A 20,942-nucleotide genomic window follows, 5' to 3' on the forward strand; every position below is an offset into this window, starting at 1 on the left:
TCGCTGAGGGTGAACCAACTGTACCTACCTGACCCTGGGGAACCCCTGAGTCTATGCCCAGAACCTCAACTCTGCCAGTCAAGTACTTACCCTTAAACCGATAACTCTATTTTTCTCATATGGTAACATTGACTGGCTTTTTCCTGAAATTTCTTCTAAGTGTGGACTTTTCAAATCTTAAAATATTCACCAAAAATCAGCCGAGTAACGAAAACGAGATTACTCACCTGCTCTTAGGTGAGCTCCCAGTGCTGGATCTTGGTGCCCAGCACGGACTCTGAAGAATACTTACAACTGTAATTACCAGTAACCCAATTTTCTCCCATAGGAAATCATTGACTGTTTCTCTGTGAAATTTCTTCTAAGTGTCAATTTCTGCAATCTTTAAATATTCTTTCAAAATCGTATAATATCTGAAAATGTAATTACTTGCCTGTCTTGGATAAAGGTCCCAGTACTGAGTCTAGGCACCCAGTACTGGATTACAAAAGTAACGAGAACATACTATACCTGCAACTTGAATTTTCTTCCATAGGGAATCATTGACTGTTTTCTATGAAATATTTTCTAAGTGTCAACTTTTAAAATAGCAAAATATTGTCTAAAAATTATCACAGTAATTAAGTCGACTTTTATCACTTGATTCCAAGTACTGACCCAGGACTGAATCTAGGATCCAGTCCTGGAATTCCAAAAGTAATCCTAAAAGTAATCTGTGGCAAATAACATGAAACTTCCATTGAACTCAATGCAATATTGTGTTTAGAATTGTGTTGCCTATAGCAACCACTTGTAACTTTCTACAAAAGTCAATTGCATATTGCAAAAGTATTTATATCAAGCATCTCATTCTGAGAAAGTATATTTTAATACCTATTGTTGGTTCTAAAATAAAACCAGCATATATTTTTTTATATATAAACCATTGGCCTAGAGTTCAGTTATTGAGTGTGTGAGACCATTTGCTGGCTGAGTGTGTGCAACAAATGCTTTACACTGTCCTCTGATACTGCCTTACTGCTCGACCAAGCTACCACTTTAGAGAGTAAGGTTATATCTAACTTTAGCCTCTGCCAAACCTCTGGGGACTGTGGCCTCTGTACACCCTGTACCTATTAAGGGACAGTATATACAGAACCACTTTCTCACAGCCCCAAATCACATGTTTCAACTCCCAAACAACAGTAGCTCGTGGGAAAACAGATGCTTTGGCCATCTAAAAAATATATGTCACTTCTCAATTGCGGTCCCAGGATGCTTGTTTCCGGTCCAGAGAAAACCTGGCTTGGCAGTTTGGTCGGGACTGTTCCTATGAGGCACAGGGTCAAGACTGATCTGCGTATAGCTGGATCTGAACAGGGGTGACGAAGTGAGCTAAAGAACGATGATGGATTCAACACAGATCCATGGCAGGGGGTGAGTGTCTGAAAGATTTCAGGGCTCCGTCCATTATCTCTTTGTGTTTGCTTTTTTCGCCCTAGGTTGGCAGGGAATACCCAGACGTGGGTCCCTTGCTCAACTTGCCACTGGATTAAAGCTAGTGTGGCTGATGAGGGGAATTACCCCAAAACTGGTCCTGGGATGTTTGTTTCTAGTCCAGGGAAGACCTGGCTTGGCAGTTCGGGCTGGAATGTTCCCATGAGGCACAGGGTCAAGACTGATTTGCATATAGATGGGTCTGAACTGGGGTGGGAAAGTGAGCTTAAGAAGGATGATGAATTCAATCCAGATCTGTTACTGGGGGGGGGGGGGGGGGGGGGGGGGTGAGTGTCTGGAAAGTCTCAGCGCTCCGGCAATCTCCTTGTGTTTGCTTACTTAATAATTGCCTAGTTGTACCAAGTGTACAAGTTACTTACCTTCGGTAACAATGTATCTGGTAGAGACGATTCTAGCTGCAGATTCCTTCACGTAGAATTATCACCAGGCGTGAGACTGGACCCGGAAAACTTTCTTGCCCAGCATACCTGCGCGCCGGGGGGCTGTACCACGCGACTCCGCCCGACGTCCTCCGCGGGCGTGATGTCAGCGAGGTCACATAAGCCCCACACCAGCGCGCTGACGTCAGTTTGCTTCGAATAACTTTTCCGATCCACAAAGCGGAGCCATCACAACAAAACTGATGAGAGCACGGGAACAGTGTGCGAAAAAACCAGACAAACACAGGGGAAAACAAAAGGCGAGAAAACATCACCAGTTGGCATCAAGGTACCAGAAGGTGACAACAACCGGCCAGAGCAGGAAAAGAGCAGAGCACCACTCTGAGGAACAAATGCGCAAGCCAAGGCGAGAGCACCAGGTGGCAATAAAGTATCAGAAGGAAATAACAGTAAGCCAGAGCAAGAAAAGCGCAAGCACCACTCTGTTGAACCACCTCGCAAGCTAAGGCGAGAGCATGCGAAAGCACCGTGACCGAAAGAGAGAGGGAATGCAACCACCACTAAAAGGAAAAGGGCCAGAAGCCTGGAACAGGGGAGCAACAGCAATCCACCCCCAAACTACACTGCCAAGGACGTCCACACCTCCTTAAAGGAGCAGGCGGACAGAGGATAGGAAAACCATCCACAGACAGAGCCAAGGAGGGCCATAGGACAGGGAAAAGAACTCCCAACGAAGAGGACCAGGTGGGGATCAGAAATAACAGCAGAGGAAAGAGCAAAAGAAGGTGCACACGCCAGAAAGAAAAACCATCTGGAGGGATGGCTGACGGAAGGAAACGAAGAGAACACCCACAGAAGACAAGCCACCCAGAGGGAGGTGACTGCAGAAACCCAAGCAGAGGGCCCTAGCAGAACGGGGAGGAAGGGCGGGTCGTGAAGGAATCTGTGGCTACCAGATACATCGTTACCGAAGGTAAGTAACTTGTACATCTGATAGAGACTACTAGCTGCAGATTCCTGAACGTAGAATAGATACACTAGCCATACCCAGAAGGGAGGAGGGCCTGTGAGAGCCTACCCGAGGAGAGACGCAGGGCCCCAGCAGGGGACATGCCACAGGGACAAGAAGGGAAGGTCCAGGAAACCCTAAGCCCAAGCAAGGGAGGCCACCCAACACCCCGCAGGGGCAGACAGCGCCCGAAAAGCCTCAAGGAACACAAGGACCACCTCGGACCCCAGGGGGAAGAGGCAGAACCGGAGGCAGTGCCCACTGAAGAACACACACAGTGACAGAAAACAGCCGAACACACCGCAGCCGCAAGCCACCGGACAAGGAACCACCGTCAAAAGCGCAGACGGAAGAGAAAGGCACAAGGGAATACATCAAAGGCCACAATAGCGTGTGAGAACAAACAGGCCCGCACGGCATGCACAGCTAGTAGCAGACAGCACCGCTGAACGGTGCACCCAGGACAAGCTAGACGCCCGCCGAACGCAGAGGCCAGGAAGCGCCAGGACACGTCCCAAGGGAGGGTCCGGCACACGCTGACCCACAAACAAAGTGGAACCAGGCAGAAAGAAGGAAAGAAAGAAAGACGGAGGACGGCACAAGCCGCCCACCAGAACACCCCCCCCCCCTCCCCCCAACACCGCTACAACACGATGCCGCCAACAGCAGGCCAGACTAGGCAAGCGACACAGCGACCCAGGAGCGACCCAGGAGAAGGACTGACCACGGCACAATGCAAGCCACTCCAAAACAATCAGCAAGAAGTTCGCACCTGCAATATACCGTGACGCCACGGAGAGCAGAAGCCCGAAGGGCGACCACACCTCCCCAGCACATGATAAAGCTATGTAATAGCTATCATTACCCCACATAGGGCATGTTACGTCCCAGAACATGGGAACCCTCTTAAGAAAAGGTTTCCGCAGCAAAGGACAAACTAAAAGACCAGCGGAGAAAACCGCAGACGGCTTGTCAATCAGCTAAGAAAGAATATACAGAAGGCCTAATCTCAGGGCCTACACGGCTAACAGCCAAACCACAAGTCAAAACAGAGCCGGACCAGCAGCCAACAGCACCAAAGTCCTAACTAAAAAAACCTGAAGGCACAGGAACCGCACAAAACACAACCGGGGCAACGCGCTACAAGGCCCCAGGAAAACAACGGAACACCACCTCACATGACACAGACAGACACAGGTCACTGAGGAGGAGGAAGAATGGTAGAGTCCGCAGGGGCGTGGAACAAAAGAGTGCCATCAAAAGGAAGGTCCACCAACCGTTCCCTCATGTACTCCGGGAACACACTATCCCGTAGCCAGGCATGTCGACGAAGGGCCACCGAAGAAGCCATGGTATGACCAAACAACTCCGAAACGTCCAGAGCAGAGCGAAGAATAAAGGCCGCCAGCTCCCGGCCATCCAACACATGGTGCCGAGATCAACACAGGCACCCTCCTGAGAAGCAGCAGACATAAGGGACTCCACCGAGTCCCACAAGAAAGAAGTGGCCCTTGCCAAAACACAAAGTGTGTTAAGGGCCCTCAAAGCCGCGCTGGTGGAGGCGAAGATATTGCGTCCCCAAGAATCTAGCCAGTGGGCCTCCTGCAACGGGGGAGACAACACCGATGGCAGGGAGGAAAAAGCAGTCTGTAAAAGAGGACCCCTGGTAGAGGGGTGAAGGGAAAGACAGACCGGCTCATGCGGCGCAGGACAGTGGCGGTGCAGAAGAGGCTGGGGCACCGGATCCCCCGCGGAGGGCCGCCCCCAAAAGAGACATGTGGAGCGAAGCCTCTAAGGGAAGAAGCAGCTCCCGACCTCCATAACCCTGATACAGGACCTCCAAAAGATGATCCGTGGGGAAATGGGCAGCTGGATCGCCCATGCGCAAGATCCCAGCCGCCATGGAAACAGCCCGAGCAAAGGCAGCACCGGCCTCCGTAGGGTCCCGTGGCGGGGAAAGCAGTTCTTCGGTAGGCCACGGCTGCAAGCTAAGGCGGCCGTCCTCCAGGCCAACCGGAGACAGGAAAGGCCAAGACCGAAAAAGGGGAGGAGGGGGGGCTGAGGAATGGGGAACCTAAGGCCCTTCCTTTGAAGACTGCGGGCGCGGCGACGGCGAAGAGCCGTCCTTCTAAGACGCCGTGGAAAACTCCACGACGCGGCGGCCCGTCTCCGGAGAAGAGGAAACCTACAACCACCGAACCTCTGGAGAAAAGGGGGCATCCGAAGACGACTGAACGACCCGACGCCGGCCCGGCACCGTAGAGTCCGCGACTGGCGTCAGGTCAATGTCGACCGGCGCCGAAGGGGACGCCAGAACGACCTCCGCCACAACGCGCGGAGCGGGGTCGGAGCCGGGGCGGCTAAGGAACGGTGCCGAAAAGGCGTCGACTCAACCTCCGCCGAAGCCGCTGCCTGCGGGCAAGGTCGAGGGGGGCCCGGGGACACGCCCCGAAACCCGACCCGGCCCCTGCGGAGGCGCCAGCGCCACCTCGGACAAGGCCGCCGCCTGTCCAGAGGACCGAGGGGGACTAGAGGACACGCCAGAGGCCCGGCAACCTCCCGCGACACCACAGGGACCCCCGCTGGGTTTGCGGCGAGGCAGTGGTGCCCGGGTCCGAAGGAGGGGAACCCCGAAGGGCTACACCCCAATGGCCCCACATCCTCCGAACCTGGATCTGAACCTGCCGGCACCGGAGCCGCCGGCAACGCCGCAGAAGACCCCGCACGCACCAAGTGATCCTCAGACATCCCAGGAATAGCAGGAGGAGAAGGAAGAGCCAAAGATGCCTGCAAGGCCGCCGCATAGGCCTCCATCTGGGCTCTGGTCTCCCCTGCGCCGGGGAACAGCAGGTAGGATGGTGATGCGCGGGCTACACCACCCGCGGAGAACCCATGCCCCCAACAGGCCGGGGACCGGGCCTCGGAGACAAACTGAGACACTTACCAACCGGTGAGCGACGCCCTTGCGGTCTGGGAGAAGGACGATGTCGGCGACAGAGGTTCTTGAAGCCGTCCGTGGTGAACGACGCGGCGACGCCGACCTGGACATGCGTGCCGAAAGGAGCTTCATCCGGCGCTCTCGCCGGGACTTCGGATTCATCTGTTGACATGCCTCACAATCCGTGGAGTCGTGGTGCTCCCCCAAACACCACATGCAGATGGGGTGAGGATCCGTCGCCGATATCTGGCGCGCACAAGACGAGCATGTCTTGAAACCGGAAGCCATTGGCACACTGTTTCCAAGAAAAACGCTGAAAGCGGAAAGAAGGGCGGAAACAGGCCAGGGACACGATCTGGGTCCGCGTTGCACGCGGAAAAGAAAACTGACGTAAGCGCGCTGGGGTGGGGCTTATGTGACCTCGCTGACGTCACGCCCGCGGAGGACGTCGGGATGAAGTCGCGTGGTACAGTCCTCCGGCGCGCAGGTATGCTGGGCAAGAAAGTTTTACGGGTCCAGTCTCCCGCCTGGGGATAATTCTACGTGAAGGAATCTGCGGCTAGTAGTCTCTATCAGATATTACTATACAATACCAGTCTTTGATGAACTTCCACATCATTAGAATTATTATATTATATATGCCTAAGGCAGCTGCTAACCTCTGTGCTCTTTGACTGAATCAAGATAGGTTTCCAGTGTCATCTTCGTATTGTAAAACGCTCATTGTACACTGAACTATTTTAAGAGGAAACAAACTTTCTGCCAATAGACATTTTCCACTAGCGTGCATGTACAGGTTATGAAGCAGTGGTGCAGAGCACAAACCCACTGAGGCATCCATTTGTTCAGATCTTACTCAATATCTGATTACCATGGCCTAGTTTGATCCGACTCTAGTATTCCTGCAGAGGGCAATTACTGCAGACAAATGAGGTTGAGGAATACCTCAATTGTATACTTTTGGCAAAGGAAACCTCGGTTTATGCCCTCTAAAGTCATTTTAAAATTGTGGAAAGAGGGATCTAATCTGCCCGTTCTACTTTTCACCTCTGTATTAAGAAGAAATAAGATGGTCAAGATAAAATCTAATGTTGACCAAGCATGGCAAACCCAATCTGATGTATGGGATCAGTTCCTCTTCCTCTGCCCCAGTTTAGACAGCAAGATGCCATTTAGCGTATTTGTTTCATAGTATTGGGTGTAATATCACACTCCGAATTAATTCCCTAGCCCTGCTAGCATGCATATTATAGAGCATTTAAATAAGATGTGCAATAATTCATGTTAAATTTAGGAATGCTCGAAAGACCCCGTAGTGTCAACTATCATCTTTTCTGTGCTCATCAAACCATTAACTTCCAGTGACTCGTCACCACCAGGGAATTTGAGGCTCTGCTCTTTTTAGCTATAAAAATATCCTCCAGGAGTCATCAACCCGAGGAAGGAATATGCTACTTACCAGTATGCATCTGTTCTTGGCATGTAGAGCTGCAGAGTTGTACACTTTGCATAGATCGCCATCTGGTGTTGGGCCCGGATGTTTGCAGTTTGTTTTTGTTCTTGGGCAGTCTTTGTAAGTCACGAGTTCGGTGACTCCTCCTTCGGTCCGTACTGCGCATGGGCTTCGGTTCCATCCTCAGATTGTTTTTCGCCAGCAGGGAAAAGATGGAGCGTAGTGATAACAGTAAGAAACCCATGAGTGTTGTATCTAAATAAGATAGACTGGAACGGATACAGGTAGCCGGGGAGGCGGGTGGGCGTGTATAGATCTGCAGCTCTACATGCCAAGAACAGATGCATACTGGTAAGTAGCATATTCCGTTCGAGGCATATGAGCTGCAGATTGTACACTTTTGCATAGATTACATAGCAGTACCCAGCCCTAGCGGCGACCACCGCTATCCGTTGCAGCGGTTTGAAATAGTGTCTTTAGTACAGCCTGGCCCACACTAGCTTGTTGCTTGGAATGCACGTCTACACAGTAATGTTTTGTGAAGGTGTGCGGAGTTGACCATGTGGCTGCTTTGCAGATGTCATCTAAGGGTATGTTCCCTAGAAAAGCCATAGAAGCCCCTATCTTTCTTGTAGAGTGGGCTTTAGGTGGAACAGATAATGTTCTTTTTGCTTTGTGATAGCAAATTTGTATGCACTTTACAATCCACCTAGCTATCCCTGATTTAGAGATGGGGTTGCCTTTATGCGGTGGAGAGAAGGAGACAAACAATTGTTTAGTCTTCCTGAAAGGTTGCGTTCTTTGTATGTAGTACAGTAAAGCCCTCTTAACATCAAGTGTATGTAGAGCCCTTTCCGCAACAGATTGAGGTTGCGAGAAAAAGACCGGTAATTCCACAGATTAATTGAGATGGAAGGGGGAAATGACCTTGGGCAGAAATGTTGGATTTGTACGAAGTATCACCTTGCTGTGATGTATCTGTAAAAAGGGTTCTTGTATAGTGAACGCTTGTATCTCACTAACCCTTCTAAGGGAAGTGATAGCTACGAGGAAAGCTGTTTTCCACGTGAGGAACTGTAGCTCACATTTATGCATTGGTTTGAAGGGCGGACCCATTAGCCTTGTAAGAACTACATTTAGATTCCATACAGGGGAAAGTGGTGCCCTGGGAGGAATTACTCGTTTAAGGCCTTCCATAAAGGCTTTAATAGCGGGCACTCTGAACAGTGATAAATGCTGTCTGTTTTGCAGGTAAGCAACAATTGCTGCTAGGTGTAGACGGATGGATGAGTACCACAGGTTACACCTTTGAAGGTGGAGCAGATAGCATATGATGTGCTGTATGGATGCCTCTAAAGGGTTGATTGTATTGTTACGGCAGTAAACAACAAATCTCTTCCACTTTGCGGCATAGCATGCTCGAGTGGTAGGACGTCTGGCTTCCTTGATAATGTTCATGCAATCAGGGGGAAGGTTAAGGTACCCAAATTCTAAGATTTCAGGAGCCAGATCGCAAGGTTGAGCTGAGCTGGGCCCGGGTGCCTGATTTCTCCATGGTTCTGAGTTAGGAGGCATGGGGACAGGTGCAGTTTTTGATGTGGTACCACCGATAGCTGTAATAGTGTGGTGTACCACGGCTGCCTGGCCCATGTTGGGGCTACCAGAATGAGTGTTAGGGAGTGCTGTTGTAGCTTCCTGACCACTAATGGAATTAGCGGGAGAGGTGGAAAGGCGTATGCAAATTTGCCTGACCAGTTCATCCATATCGCATTGCCTTTGGACAATGGGTGTGGGTATCTGGCGGCGAAGCTTGGGCATTTTTTGTTTTCGTGGGTGGCGAAGAGGTCTATCTGAGGATGCCCCCACTTGCGGAAGAATGGGCGAAGAACTAGTGGATGACGTTCCCATTCGTGTATTTGTTGCGTTTGTCTGCTGAGCAGATCTGCCATGGTGTTTTGTATGCCTGGGACGTGGTGTGCCAGGAGAAAGATTTTTTGTGGAATTGCCCATCTCCATATGCTCTGTGCTAAGCGGGAGAGCTGGGGAGAGTGTCCCCCCCCCCCTGTTTTTGAATATAATACATTGCAGTCATATTGTCTGTGCGAATGAGGACTGCTTTGGCTGAAATTTGTTTCTGAAAGGATTTTAGGGCTAGAAAGATCGCCAATAGCTCCAGATGGTTGATGTGGAGCGACTTTTGCTGTGGCGTCCATAGACCTTGCATTGTGAGGTGTAGGAGGTGCGCTCCCCAGCCGGAGAGCGATGCGTCCGCTGTTAGAATCACCTGAGGAACCGGGTCCAGGAACGGCCGCCCTTTGGAAAGGTTTGTGGTGTTCCACCACTGCAGAGAGTGATGGGTGCGGCCGTCCACCAACACCAGATCCGTCAGCTGTCCCTGGGCCTGGTTCCACTTGCGTGCTAGGCACTCTTGGAGTGGACGCATGTGGAGTCTTGCATGGGGCACTATGAAGATGCAAGATGCCATCATCCCTATTAGCTTCATGAACACTCTTGCTGGGAGAGAGTGCTGAGCAATGAATGTTTGGCGCAAGGCTTGTATGCTTGCGATTCTGGCTGAATTGGGATAGGCTATACCCTTGGAGGTGTCTATAGTGGCCCCGAGATATTGCTTTGTGTGAGATGGTATGAGGTGGGACTTTTGATAGTTCACCGTGAAACCTAGCTGGTGGAGCAGTTGGATGGTGCTGTTTGTATGTTGTACACATAGGTTGTAGGACGCGGCTTTTATTAGCCAGTCGTCTAAGTAAGGGAAGACGTGAATGTGTTGGCGTCTGAGGTGTGCTGCTACTACCGCTAGGCATTTGGTAAACACCCGTGGTGCGGTTGTGACCCCGAAGGGGAGAACCTTGAATTGGTAATGCTGACCGTCCACCACAAATCTGAGGTACTTCCTGTGAGAAGGGTGTATTGGAATATGAAAGTATGCGTCTTTCAAGTCCAGTGTAGTGAGAAAGTCTCCCTGGCAGAGGAGTGGGAGAACTTGTTGGAGGGTGACCATGTGGAAATGGTCCGAATGTATGTATGCATTTAGAGGCCGGAGGTCCAGAATGGGCCGCAGGGTCCCGTCTTTCTTTGGTATTAGAAAGTACAGAGAGTAGACCCCTAAATTTTGCTGATTGACGGGGACTTGCTCTATAGCGTGTTTTTGGAGGAGGGAGATCACCTCCTGTTTGAGCAGTGTGGAATGTTCCTGTGACATTGTACGGTGCCTTGGTGGAATATTGGGTGGGGTAGATGTTAGTTCGAGACAGTACCCTGACCGAATAATTTGGGTCACCCATTTGTCCGATGTTATGGACTCCCAGGTGTGAATAAAGTTTTGTAGTCTGCCCCCGACCGGAGTGGGATGGTCTGGGGGGAGCGAGGGGAAGTCATTGTGTGGCAGAACGGGTGGTGTTGGTTTTGCCCCTGCCCTTATTGTTGTTGCCCCTGTATCCACCTCTTTGGTAGCCCTTTGAGAAGGTAGTTTGAGGAGGGGACTTGTAGGAGGTAGAGGCACTATCGGTGGAGTAACCTCTGCCTGTGCTACGAAAGGACGAACGCCGAAAGGAGTGTCTAGGGGTTTGGGATTGTAATGCCCCCATAGACTTTGCTGTGTCTGTGTCCTTTTTCATTTTTTCTAATGCTTCGTCCACCTTTGGCCCAAATAGGTGTTGTTGGTCAAAGGGGTGATTTAGTATGAATGCCTGGACTTCTGGCTTAAACCCTGAGATCCTGAGCCAGGCATGACGGCGAAGCAGGACACTAGTATTTATAGCTCTAGAAGCAGTGTCCACTGCGTCGAGGGCACATTTAATGGAGGTGTTAGTAATGAGCTTACCCTCCTGTATTAGTTCATGAGCTCTACGTTTGTGTTTCTCTGGGAGGTGTTGCATAAGAGCCTCTAGTTCATCGTAGTGTGCTCTGTCATAGCGCGCAAGCAGCGCCTGTGTATTCGCAATACGCCAAATGTTTGCGGCTTGCGAGGCAGTGCGTTTACCAGACGCATCTAAGAGTTTTGACTCCTTATCTGGTGGTGGAGCCTCACCTGATAACTGGGAGTTGGACCGCTTTCTAGCTGTGGACCCAACTAGTGAATCTAAAGGAGCAGGTCCTTTAATGTATGCAGGATCTGTGGGGGCTGCTTTGTACTTTTTTTTCTATTCTGGGGTTTAAGACCCTGGCCCTGACTGGGTCCTTGAACACCTCTGCTGCATGTTTGGTAACACCCTTAAGCATGGGCAAGATGGCTGTAGATTTATCCTGAATATCAAAAGTATCCAGTAAGAAATCTTCCTCAACTGGTTCGCTATGTAGTTCTACCCCATGATAGTGTGCTGCTCGCTGCACTATGTGGTGAAACCCTAGTGAGTCCTCCGGGGGAGATGGCCTGGATGGATAGATGTCATCCTGAGGCACATCTGGTATGTCAGGGTTTTGGTAATCCTCCCATGGGTCTGGGGTCCCTGGGGGTGTGGGGTCCAGCGGGGCGTCCGCTGGATCATAATCTGGATCCTCGTAATCAGGTTCTGGAGACGGGGTTGGGGAGTGATGAGGTAAGGGTGGTGGAGACTTGGGAGGTAGAGGAGGTGGTAGAGGTGGAGGAGGTGGAGGAGATGTAGGAGGTGGTGGGGAGGGCACTCTGAAAGGAGATGTGGCAGAGTCCTTCCGTTTTGGCGGTGGAGGAGGAGCTGGTTTGTCAAGACGTCTTTTCTTGATAGACAAAATCAAGAGCCCAGTCTTTGGATCCTTTGTTAAGGTTTTTTGAGACGGATCAGGTGTAAATAGTTCCGCTGGCACCGAATAGTCTGCTGGCGCCGATGTTTTCGGAGCCGAGGACTTGGATGGTTTCTCTGCGCCATGCTTTTTTGGAACCTCCGTTTTTTTCGGTGTCGAGGTAGGCTTCGGCGCGGGAGCGTCGGTGCCGAGGGATATATGCTTGTGTTTTGTCGGCACCGAGAGTCCAGGCTTCGGCACCGGTTGCTTCGGAGCCGAACTGGGTGTCACTTTCTTCGGTGCCGAACGGTGTTTGTCGGCACCAGGAGTAGGCTGGCTCGAGCCCGAGCCGCCGTGAGACTTGTGATGCTTCGACACCGGACCCGAAGGTGGGGTGATAGAAGCTGTATGTTTGGTTTTCCCTAGGCCCGGAGGCGAAGGTGTAACCGGAGTCTCTTTCGACATGGGCGCGGGGGTGGGAGGGGGTAGAGTACTCACGACCCTCTGCGCCGGTGTGATGTCCTCCAGGTCGGAGTCGTCGGCCTCGGAAGCGCTGACGATATCTTCCTCCTGCTCGGTGTGTTGTTGCCCCGAAGCTCCGGTGTCGTCTCCGAAGATGTCCGGTGGAGCCGAGGTCGATGAGTGCGCCATGGTGCGTCGAGCTCTTCGATCCCGGATCGTCTTTTTCGATCGAAAAGACTTGCAGGCGGGGCAGTCTCGGGCCTCGTGTTCGGGAGAGAGGCAAAGGTTACACACCTGATGGAGGTCGGTGTGGGGAAATTTAGACCCACATTTTGGGCACTTTTTGAACGGAGTCCTTTCCATCGGCCGGGACCGGAGTCGAGGAGGGCCCGAAGGCCGGTGCCGATGTGTGGAATCGAGAAAGTGCCTCTAAGAGAGATGAAGAAGATGATTGATGAAGAATCTCGATGGACGAGGATTTTCCGTCGAGGCTGGAACTGGAAGAGTTCGAAGCCGGAGCACGAAGTATCACATCCGAGCCCGATTGCGGGAAAAAACAATCTGAGGATGGAGCCGAAGCCCATGCGCAGTACGGACCGAAGGAGGAGTCACCAAACTTGTGACTTCCAAAGACTGTCCAAGAACAAAAACAAACTGCAAACATCCGGGCCCAACACCAGATGGCGATCTATGCAAAAGTGTACAATCTGCAGCTCATACGCCTCGAACTGGAAAGTTATTCTCAAATTCCAAAGTACAAGGCTTTTGGATTCCCCTATGTATGTCCAGAATCTCTCCAGTCCATGTGCTATTTGTGGGAAATTACACCATGCTCCTCCTCAAAAGGTCATGGTTTGCAGTATTGGTTTTAGCCTTTGGGAACAGAATAGAAAGGGAAAGGCGCCCATCCGCAAGGATCCACTAAACAGAACCTCACTCCAACACCCACTAGCAGGAAACCATGGCTGACCAAAAGGTCTCCCAGCACCTGCAGGAGCAGAACTCCCACAACAGACCCCGCACAGAGAAACTACAAGCAGCAGTTGTACACCCTGGAGAAGGCAGCCACATGCGATCCATAGAATCTAATCAAATCCTTCTTACCTTGATGGAATTGAAGGTTGCCACCGAGTGCACAGCCATCTTAACAGACTAGAGTGAAGAAAGTAAACCGAGCTTAAAGAATCTGAGTCGAGCATTAATTCGCACAAGACAGCCTAAAAGAGGGCTCCCAAAGGTATATACCAGAAAACAAACAAAAGGGTTCAGACACTCATTCAGCACTCAGCTCAGACACTTCAGGTACGCCAAGCAGAAGTAACCATCTGCATCGCAAACAAGAGCAGGTAAGCCGATCACACACGTGATAAAAATGAAGAACATGTCACAGGTCATCTGCCTCAAGCCCTTGTTCGGTTTGCATTTCCTCCCCATCTCAAGGTCAGATGCTAGAACCTCCCTTTTACATACTTTGATGTCACTTCCTCCCCGAGCCATGATGCTTTGCACATCAAATCACTGCTTCATGCAACATCCTCAAACAGCCCTTCCACTGAAAAGTAAATGATATGGACACGTAAAGGAACCCTGAACACTGCGCTGCCCTTCCATCCCCACGGGGCAGACACTATCCATCACAGGGAGGCGAATGCAGAAATCCTTACCTTCCACGGTGAAGCAGTCTTGGAATCTACGTCGTCCTGTAAAGAGAAACATGAAATGAAAACAGTGCATGCGGCACAAATTCAACAAAGACTAACTGAACAGATTACCACAGCTATGTCAAAAAATGCAGGAAGTCCAGGAAACTCACTTCACTGACTCTTTTCCAACGTTGTAATGCTTCAAACATCACCTATAGATTCTTTGTGTTTTCCAAGAGTACGTCTCTCAAATTAGACAAATGCAAAAAGAACAATTGATGGACAGAATGCAGAACAATGTATTTTGCTTTCTCAAATTTGCCAAGCACAGATTCAGGTCTTCACATCAGTCACTGTATTTTCTTTAAATGTATCCAATTGTATAATTGAAGCTTGGTCTTTGACCCTTCGCTGCAGTATGGGTGATAATCACAGACGCTCAGTAGAATGGATATGTTACTCAGCCCGTAACATGAAAGTGGGCAGGCCAAGGTGTGATCAGAATGCACTTCTCTGAGGTGGCAGTCTCTCTGAGGGCGGGCCATCTGTGGCCACACCCCTTTAGTCATCCTGCTGGAGAAAGCCACACCTCCTCCCTCCAACAGTTCTTTGTTACCTGTTCTTTGGGGCACTTCACACTTCCTAGCAGGGGGGACAGCATGTTGCCTCGACGGACAACAGCTGCAGATTGTCGGAAAGGGCTACGAGGGGTATGGGCAACTAAGTGCCGACTTTCTGAAGTCACCTTCTTATTAAAAGGTGCATTAAATCAGATCTCAGAAAGGAGTTGGGTTTAATCTAACAATTTGATACCTTGAAGTACCACAGTCGGGGGTTCCATATGAAGGGTACCACTTACTGCGAGGATTAGTGAAACTCCATGTAAGCCAAAAGGGATACTGTCCTTACAACAGTAAAAACAACAGTTTATATTGTCAGGACATGCAAGGTTTAAGGTTTAGGCTCAACACGTCCATTTAATATCAGCAGCCTACCTTATGGGCTTAGAAGGACCTCCTTTGGGTGACTTCTAGATATCACAAAGGAAAGTTTAGACCTGGCAAAAGGGTTATTTTGCCATGTTGGGGTGGCAGTTTACAAGCGGCTAAGGCAGACAGGCAGCCTTGTTTCCACTTTGCTATGACAGCGGTGGCACGACCAATGCTCAAGTCCCAGTGGTGACATTTCAACGACTGGCTCTGGGTTCCCGAAGCACCGCATAAGAGGATCTTATAGGTAAGTTAGCTATGCCATTCAGGGATTAGCCAACTGCACATACACTTTTGAGGGGTCAGAGCACATGCACTGGTGCCTGGAAAGCAAGGCCCAGGGCGCTAGAGTCGAGATACAGCTACCTCAGTTCTTTCAGGCATGTAAAAAGGGGCACTTTTCTATCATCTCAAAGTAAATAAAAACAGGCAATACAGACAGAAGGGCACCCACGAGACCAACCAACTTACCCGTGGTGCTGCATACATTTCCTGAAAGGAAAGAAAGAGGAAACAGTCAAGAAGGCTTCCAAGGTACCACGCGCAAGGATGCTGTGTCATGTGCAGGCAGCTGAAGACGCCTCACCTGCTGCTGCACAGCCTGCACCTCCTCAGTGATGAGACCCTCAGACTCCAAGTCATCAGCCACCTTGTTGATATCCTTGAGGCGAGACTCATTGGCTTTTAAATCCTGAAAGAAGAAACACTGTCAAGAGTCCGGACCTGGCACATTCCATGTCTGCACCAAGAGCATCCACCGTGTCTAAAGCGCACTGTTATCAGGCTACAGCTGTGGAATGGAGGCCTTTACTCACCCACACTGTTGGTTATTCCCCTGCTCCCTTGGCCCTTCTCTCCCCTCCCCAACCCTGACCCTTCCCTCTCCCACCCAGTCACTCCTGTTGTAAGACGACCAGCTGTCTTATATTGCTTCTGCTAAATAGGGAAAGTTATGTGTCGGACAGTTTACAGTTGATCCTACACTGGCCTGCCATTTATATTGTGGTACTGCTCCTACTTCAGACCTCGTATGGGTACGACTGGCCCTCTGCCAGTGTCCGCTGGTCACAAGGTCATTTTTTTCAGCAAATAAATGTTGCAACAAAAAAAAAAAGATGCGCAAGCCGCGAGTTTGCCTGACTTGGCGCGGAGGGGACGCTCACCTTCTGGAAGTCATCAAACTTCTTCTGCAGCACCTCCACCTGCTCCAGGTCCGCCCCCACCTCCTCATTGGTCAAGGCAGCCTCCTTCTCATTGATCCACTGCTGCAGCTCATTGGCCTCACGAAAGACCATGAACTTTTTGCAGCTTTTCTCCAGCATGTCCTTGCGCTTCTCACCCATTTCCAGCAGAGAGCCATACCTGAGGGAGAGAGCGAACAAGAGGGGAGCAGCAGACAGGAAGGGGACACAGGAGGAGGGGAGAGGAGGGGGACACAGGAGTAGGGGCACAGGAGGAGATGAGGAGGGGCACAGGAAGGGAGAGGAGGGGGCACAGGAAGGGAGAGGAGGGGGCACAGGAAGGGAGAGGAGGGGGCACAGGAAGAGAGAGGAGGGGACACAGGAAGAGAGAGGAGGGGGCACAGGAAGAGAGAGGAGGGGGCACAGGAAGAGAGAGGAGGGGACACAGGAAGAGAGAGGAGGGGACACAGGAAGAGAGAGGAGGGGACACAGGAAGAGAGAGGAGGGGGCACAGGAAGAGAGAGGAGGGGACACAGGAAGAGAGAGGAGGGGACACAGGAAGAGAGAGGAGGGGGCACAGGAAGAGAGAGGAGGGGGCACAGGAAGAGAGAGGAGGGGACACAGGAAGAGAGAGGAGGGGACACAGGAAGAGAGAGGAGGGGACACAGGAAGAGAGAGGAGGGGACACAGGAAGAGAGAGGAGGGGACACAGGAAGAGAGAGGAGGGGACACAGGAAGAGAGAGGAGGGGACACAGGAAGAGAGAGGAGGGGACACAGGAAGAGAGAGGAGGGGACACAGGAAGAGAGAGGAGGGGACACAGGAAGAGAGAGGAGGGGACACAGGAAGGGAGAGGAGGGGACACAGGAAGGGAGAGGAGGGGACACAGGAAGGGAGAGGAGGGGACACAGGAAGGGAGAGGAGGGGACACAGGAAGGGAGAGGAGGGGACACAGGAAGGGAGAGGAGGGGGCACAGGAAGGGAGAGGAGGGGAGGAGGGGACAGGAGAGGAGGGGAGGAGGGGCACAGGAGGAGAGGAGGAGGGGCACAGGAGGAGAGGAGGAGGGGCACAGGAGGAGAGGAGCACAGGAGGAGAGGAGGAGGGGCACAGGAGGAGAGGAGGAGGGGCACAGGAGGAGAGAAGCAGAGAGGAGGGGGCAGAGGAGGGGGCAGAGGAGGGGGCACAGGAGGAGACACAGGAGGAGAGAGGAGGGGACACATGAAGAAAGGAGCAGAGTGGAAAGACAGCACAATGGGAGAGGAGGGACAGGGAAAAGCAGACAAGTAGGGAAGGGAGACAAGGGAAGAGAGGAGACCGGCGGAGGAGAGAGGCAGACGATAGGGCGCAAAGGTAACAGGACATGGAAAAAGAAAGCAAAGGGTAGAACAAGGGCAGACAGTCAGTTCATTTTCCTGAGGTACTCCTGGAGTGACCAGAAAAGGTCTGGGAACTGATGAATTGTGCGACTTAGCAGATGACAATACTTGTTGTATGCAATGTAGGGAAAGGCGAGGTCTCATCTAAGCTTTAGAAAGATCACCACAGAGGAGCCTGGCCAAGTGATGATAAAAGCAGCGCACACTTCAGCTTTTAAAGACCAACGGGTAACAAGTGCACTTTCCGATTAAAGCCCAATATACAAGGAAAGGAAGCCAAAAGGCTGTGTAACGCAATGTGTGAGCCAACTCTGGGCAGGAACAACAGTGGGGTGAGCATACCACTAATAGGGACCACACTTAACATTGGCAAAACATTTTTTGTTGCTGCAGGCTACCTTCACCCTTTTTCAGCAGAGCATTTCAGAGGTTCCCTTGTAGAGCACACCTTGGCTGTTGTGCATTCATGACACCAGCCACACCCAGGACACTGCGGCTCCCACAATGCATTACAGATACAAACGCTTCAGCAAGCATGGCACCACAGCCTCATTCGCCAGCTCACAAAAGCAGCAATCACCAACCCTGAACACAATAGGCAAGGGGGTTCCGACAGCCCAGAGCAGGCCAGTGAATGCAAAGACAAATATACAGGGTGCACAAAGGAAGCACGGGGTGGCAGATGCAAAAAAAGCATGTCCTACTCACAGTTCTTCAACCTGTTTCATGCGCAGAGAGACGCTGCCGGCCTCCTTAGCTACGGGTGCCCTGCACAGACAGAGGAGCACAGCAAGGCATGCAAAATAATTAGTGAGATTAACAAAAAGGAAAGAAGCTCGCAGCAGTGCTGTGGTTGGGAGACTTTCAGGGCAGTAGGTGCAGAGCAGGATTAACAGTGCAGTCAGAATACCACATACGAAGGCATTCAAGAAGCAAAGAAAATACCACGCACAGGGAAAACCCAGCCGTGGCTGGGCTCCTCACAAGCACCTGTGACACCAATAAAAGACTGTTAAAAAACACAGGTGGAGGAAAACGAAGTGCCATCTGTGGACAACGTGCACCAACGGTTTGTTGGCACAGCAGTTACCCCACCTCTATCCTTACAGCCAAAAGCACATCATTGTGTCATCCCAGCAGCACAGCTGCACCCAGCCATGACAGACAGATCCTAGCGTTCTGCTCAGTAGGGACGGTTCCAAATCTTCCAGCTTTAATACCTGCACGCCTCTTCCCACTACCATGAACACTCAGCACAGCTCCATCCAGCCATGACAGGCACAGGTCCTAGAGTTCTGCTCAGTAGGGACGGTTCCAAACCTCTCCGCTTTTATAGCTGCACGCCTCTTCCCACTACCATGAACACTCAGCACAGTGAACTGCAAACTGGTCAGCTTTCAACACTGTCATGAAACCTGTGAAGTCAGCCCTCGATTCCCGCAATGGTTACCGAGCTTACCCCCACAGGAGCTGCTTCGCTCCTCCACACTGCCTCCCACCTTCAAATATTCACTTGCTACGCTGGAGAACTGCCTGGCCACTAGTAGCCGTCACGATGTAAGACCTGTCTCAGTCTGAGGACTTTCCAGGCTGCCCCACTGGATTCACCATCGCCACATCCTGCATATGGAGAGAGCTGTAAATAAGCTGAAAAACTAAATCCTCTGTCCTAGCACACCTAAGCTTCTGGTAAGTTAATCCTACAAGTGTCACCTGCAAAATGGGTCTACATAAAGAATAGGGGTACAATTATACGTCAACTGCAGTACAGATCACGTTAGGTGCTGTCCCCGTGCCAGACAGACGTCTAGGAACACATACGGAATATCCATCATGCCTGGTGCAATTGAAAACCAGACATCACAAAGCTGAGGTAGAAACGAATTTCAGGCAAAATATCGGGGGAAAGAAGAGAATAAGTGGGTTAGAACACAAGCCATGACAGATGAATGCAGTTAAGAGGAGCGGTGCTGTTAAAATGGCTTCCGGGGCAGAAGAGGCAGAGTAGTTATAGGAAACTAGCATGGGCTCTGATCAGTGGCTTGGGCTCGCTCTTGTCTACTCCTGCTGGAGGGACGCAGATCCTTTTACAGACTTTGGAATTCTCACATCGAGGAACCGAGAATCAAGAGACTTTACACAGGTGCAACTCTTGAGAAGTCTTACTGATTGTCGATCTGCTCCTGCCGCAACGCAATGCTGCCCTGCTCTTCAAGAAGGTTCTCCCGGGATGACGACTGGGCAGGGTCAAGTTTCTTTACGTAGGCTGCAGGCACAAATCCCTGACGGTCATTCACCTCCACCTTCCACCAGTCCTGAAAAAGAGACAGAAATAAGAAAATTCAGAGCAAACAGATTTCAAAAACAAGGTCTTGAAGAGCTTCAGATCTGCGGTTAACATCGAAGGGCCCTGCTGGCCAACAATTGTTCTTCAGCATGGGCAGGTGGCGCAGTGCCACAAACATGTCTGTCATGTTTGATCAAGGACCTTCTTAGAAAAGGTTTATCCTGTCTACAGGGTGAAGTCACTCCGTCTCGTCTGGACCTTCATTACTACTTAGGATGGTAGCATGTTCAGCCTCTGCACCTCATCTTCATTTACTCTCTGGTGTCCAGAATACAACGGCTAGAAACCCAAGTATGTGCTCAATTGGTTGCAACTCAGTGACTCAAGCTAGAAAACAACCACGAGTAAGTCACTTGTTCAGCCACAAAGGATGTTCTAAGGATTTAGAGTGAAAACTGGGGACTACGCCAGGCCAGTGGTGCCTCCCAATTCTATGAACAGGTTAGGGAGGAAGCAACTCATTTGGGTATGTTCCATTTCCTGCAGAAAAGAAATTAGTACAAAAGAAAGGCCAGTAAAAAAAAGTTAAAAAACTGAGCAAACAACCATGAAAACAAAACCGCACTGCGATCACAGGAACACAAAACAGCAAGTGAAATGTCACATTGTTGTGAAGGATGGATGGGGCTGTTTGCCTTAAGTACACAGTGCATGTACAGAGAAGGAGCAACAGGAGTTATTCAATAAACCTAGCAGTGTCATGGTGCAGATATTTACCATCTGGAGAGAAAGGGGGGCTCCACCAGGTTTCTTCTAGGTAAGGTTTTATCCCATACTGGTGAATTCAGATTGGTCAGTCTGAAGATTTGTACAGAGGTCTTATCAAAGCGCCAAGCCTACAGGTACAGACAGTCATGGAGTAACACATTTAACACAGGGACCCGAGCCTACTCCAAAACTGAACCTTGACTAATATCACACGGCAGTGATGGATTGAGTGAAGGTAGTTGA

At 50.8% G+C, this 20,942-nt stretch overlaps 1 protein-coding gene across 6 annotated transcripts in view; it reads right to left on the reverse strand.

Annotated features, from left to right (window-relative positions):
• SPTAN1 (spectrin alpha, non-erythrocytic 1) overlaps positions 1-20,942 on the reverse strand; it is a 724,155-nt gene that overhangs the window by 433,221 nt on the left and 269,992 nt on the right. For 2 of the 6 annotated variants that reach the window (XM_085614070.1, XM_085614067.1), the window contains exons 22-28: positions 19,811-19,959; positions 18,353-18,412; positions 16,251-16,449; positions 15,674-15,778; positions 15,559-15,579; positions 14,120-14,155; positions 13,560-13,607 (exon numbers count right to left, since the gene is read on the reverse strand). In XM_085614070.1, coding sequence (XP_085470196.1) covers positions 13,560-13,607; positions 14,120-14,155; positions 15,559-15,579; positions 15,674-15,778; positions 16,251-16,449; positions 18,353-18,412; positions 19,811-19,959 — 618 coding nt within the window. The remainder of the gene's footprint in view (positions 1-13,559; positions 13,608-14,119; positions 14,156-15,558; positions 15,580-15,673; positions 15,779-16,250; positions 16,450-18,352; positions 18,413-19,810; positions 19,960-20,942) is intronic. The other 4 variants (XM_085614072.1, XM_085614069.1, XM_085614071.1 and 1 more) reach the window with 2 other exon arrangements.

The sequence above is a fragment of the Triturus cristatus genome, chromosome 1_2 (genome assembly GCF_964204655.1).
Source record: "Triturus cristatus chromosome 1_2, aTriCri1.1, whole genome shotgun sequence".
NCBI classification, from domain to species: Eukaryota; Metazoa; Chordata; class Amphibia; order Caudata; family Salamandridae; genus Triturus; species Triturus cristatus.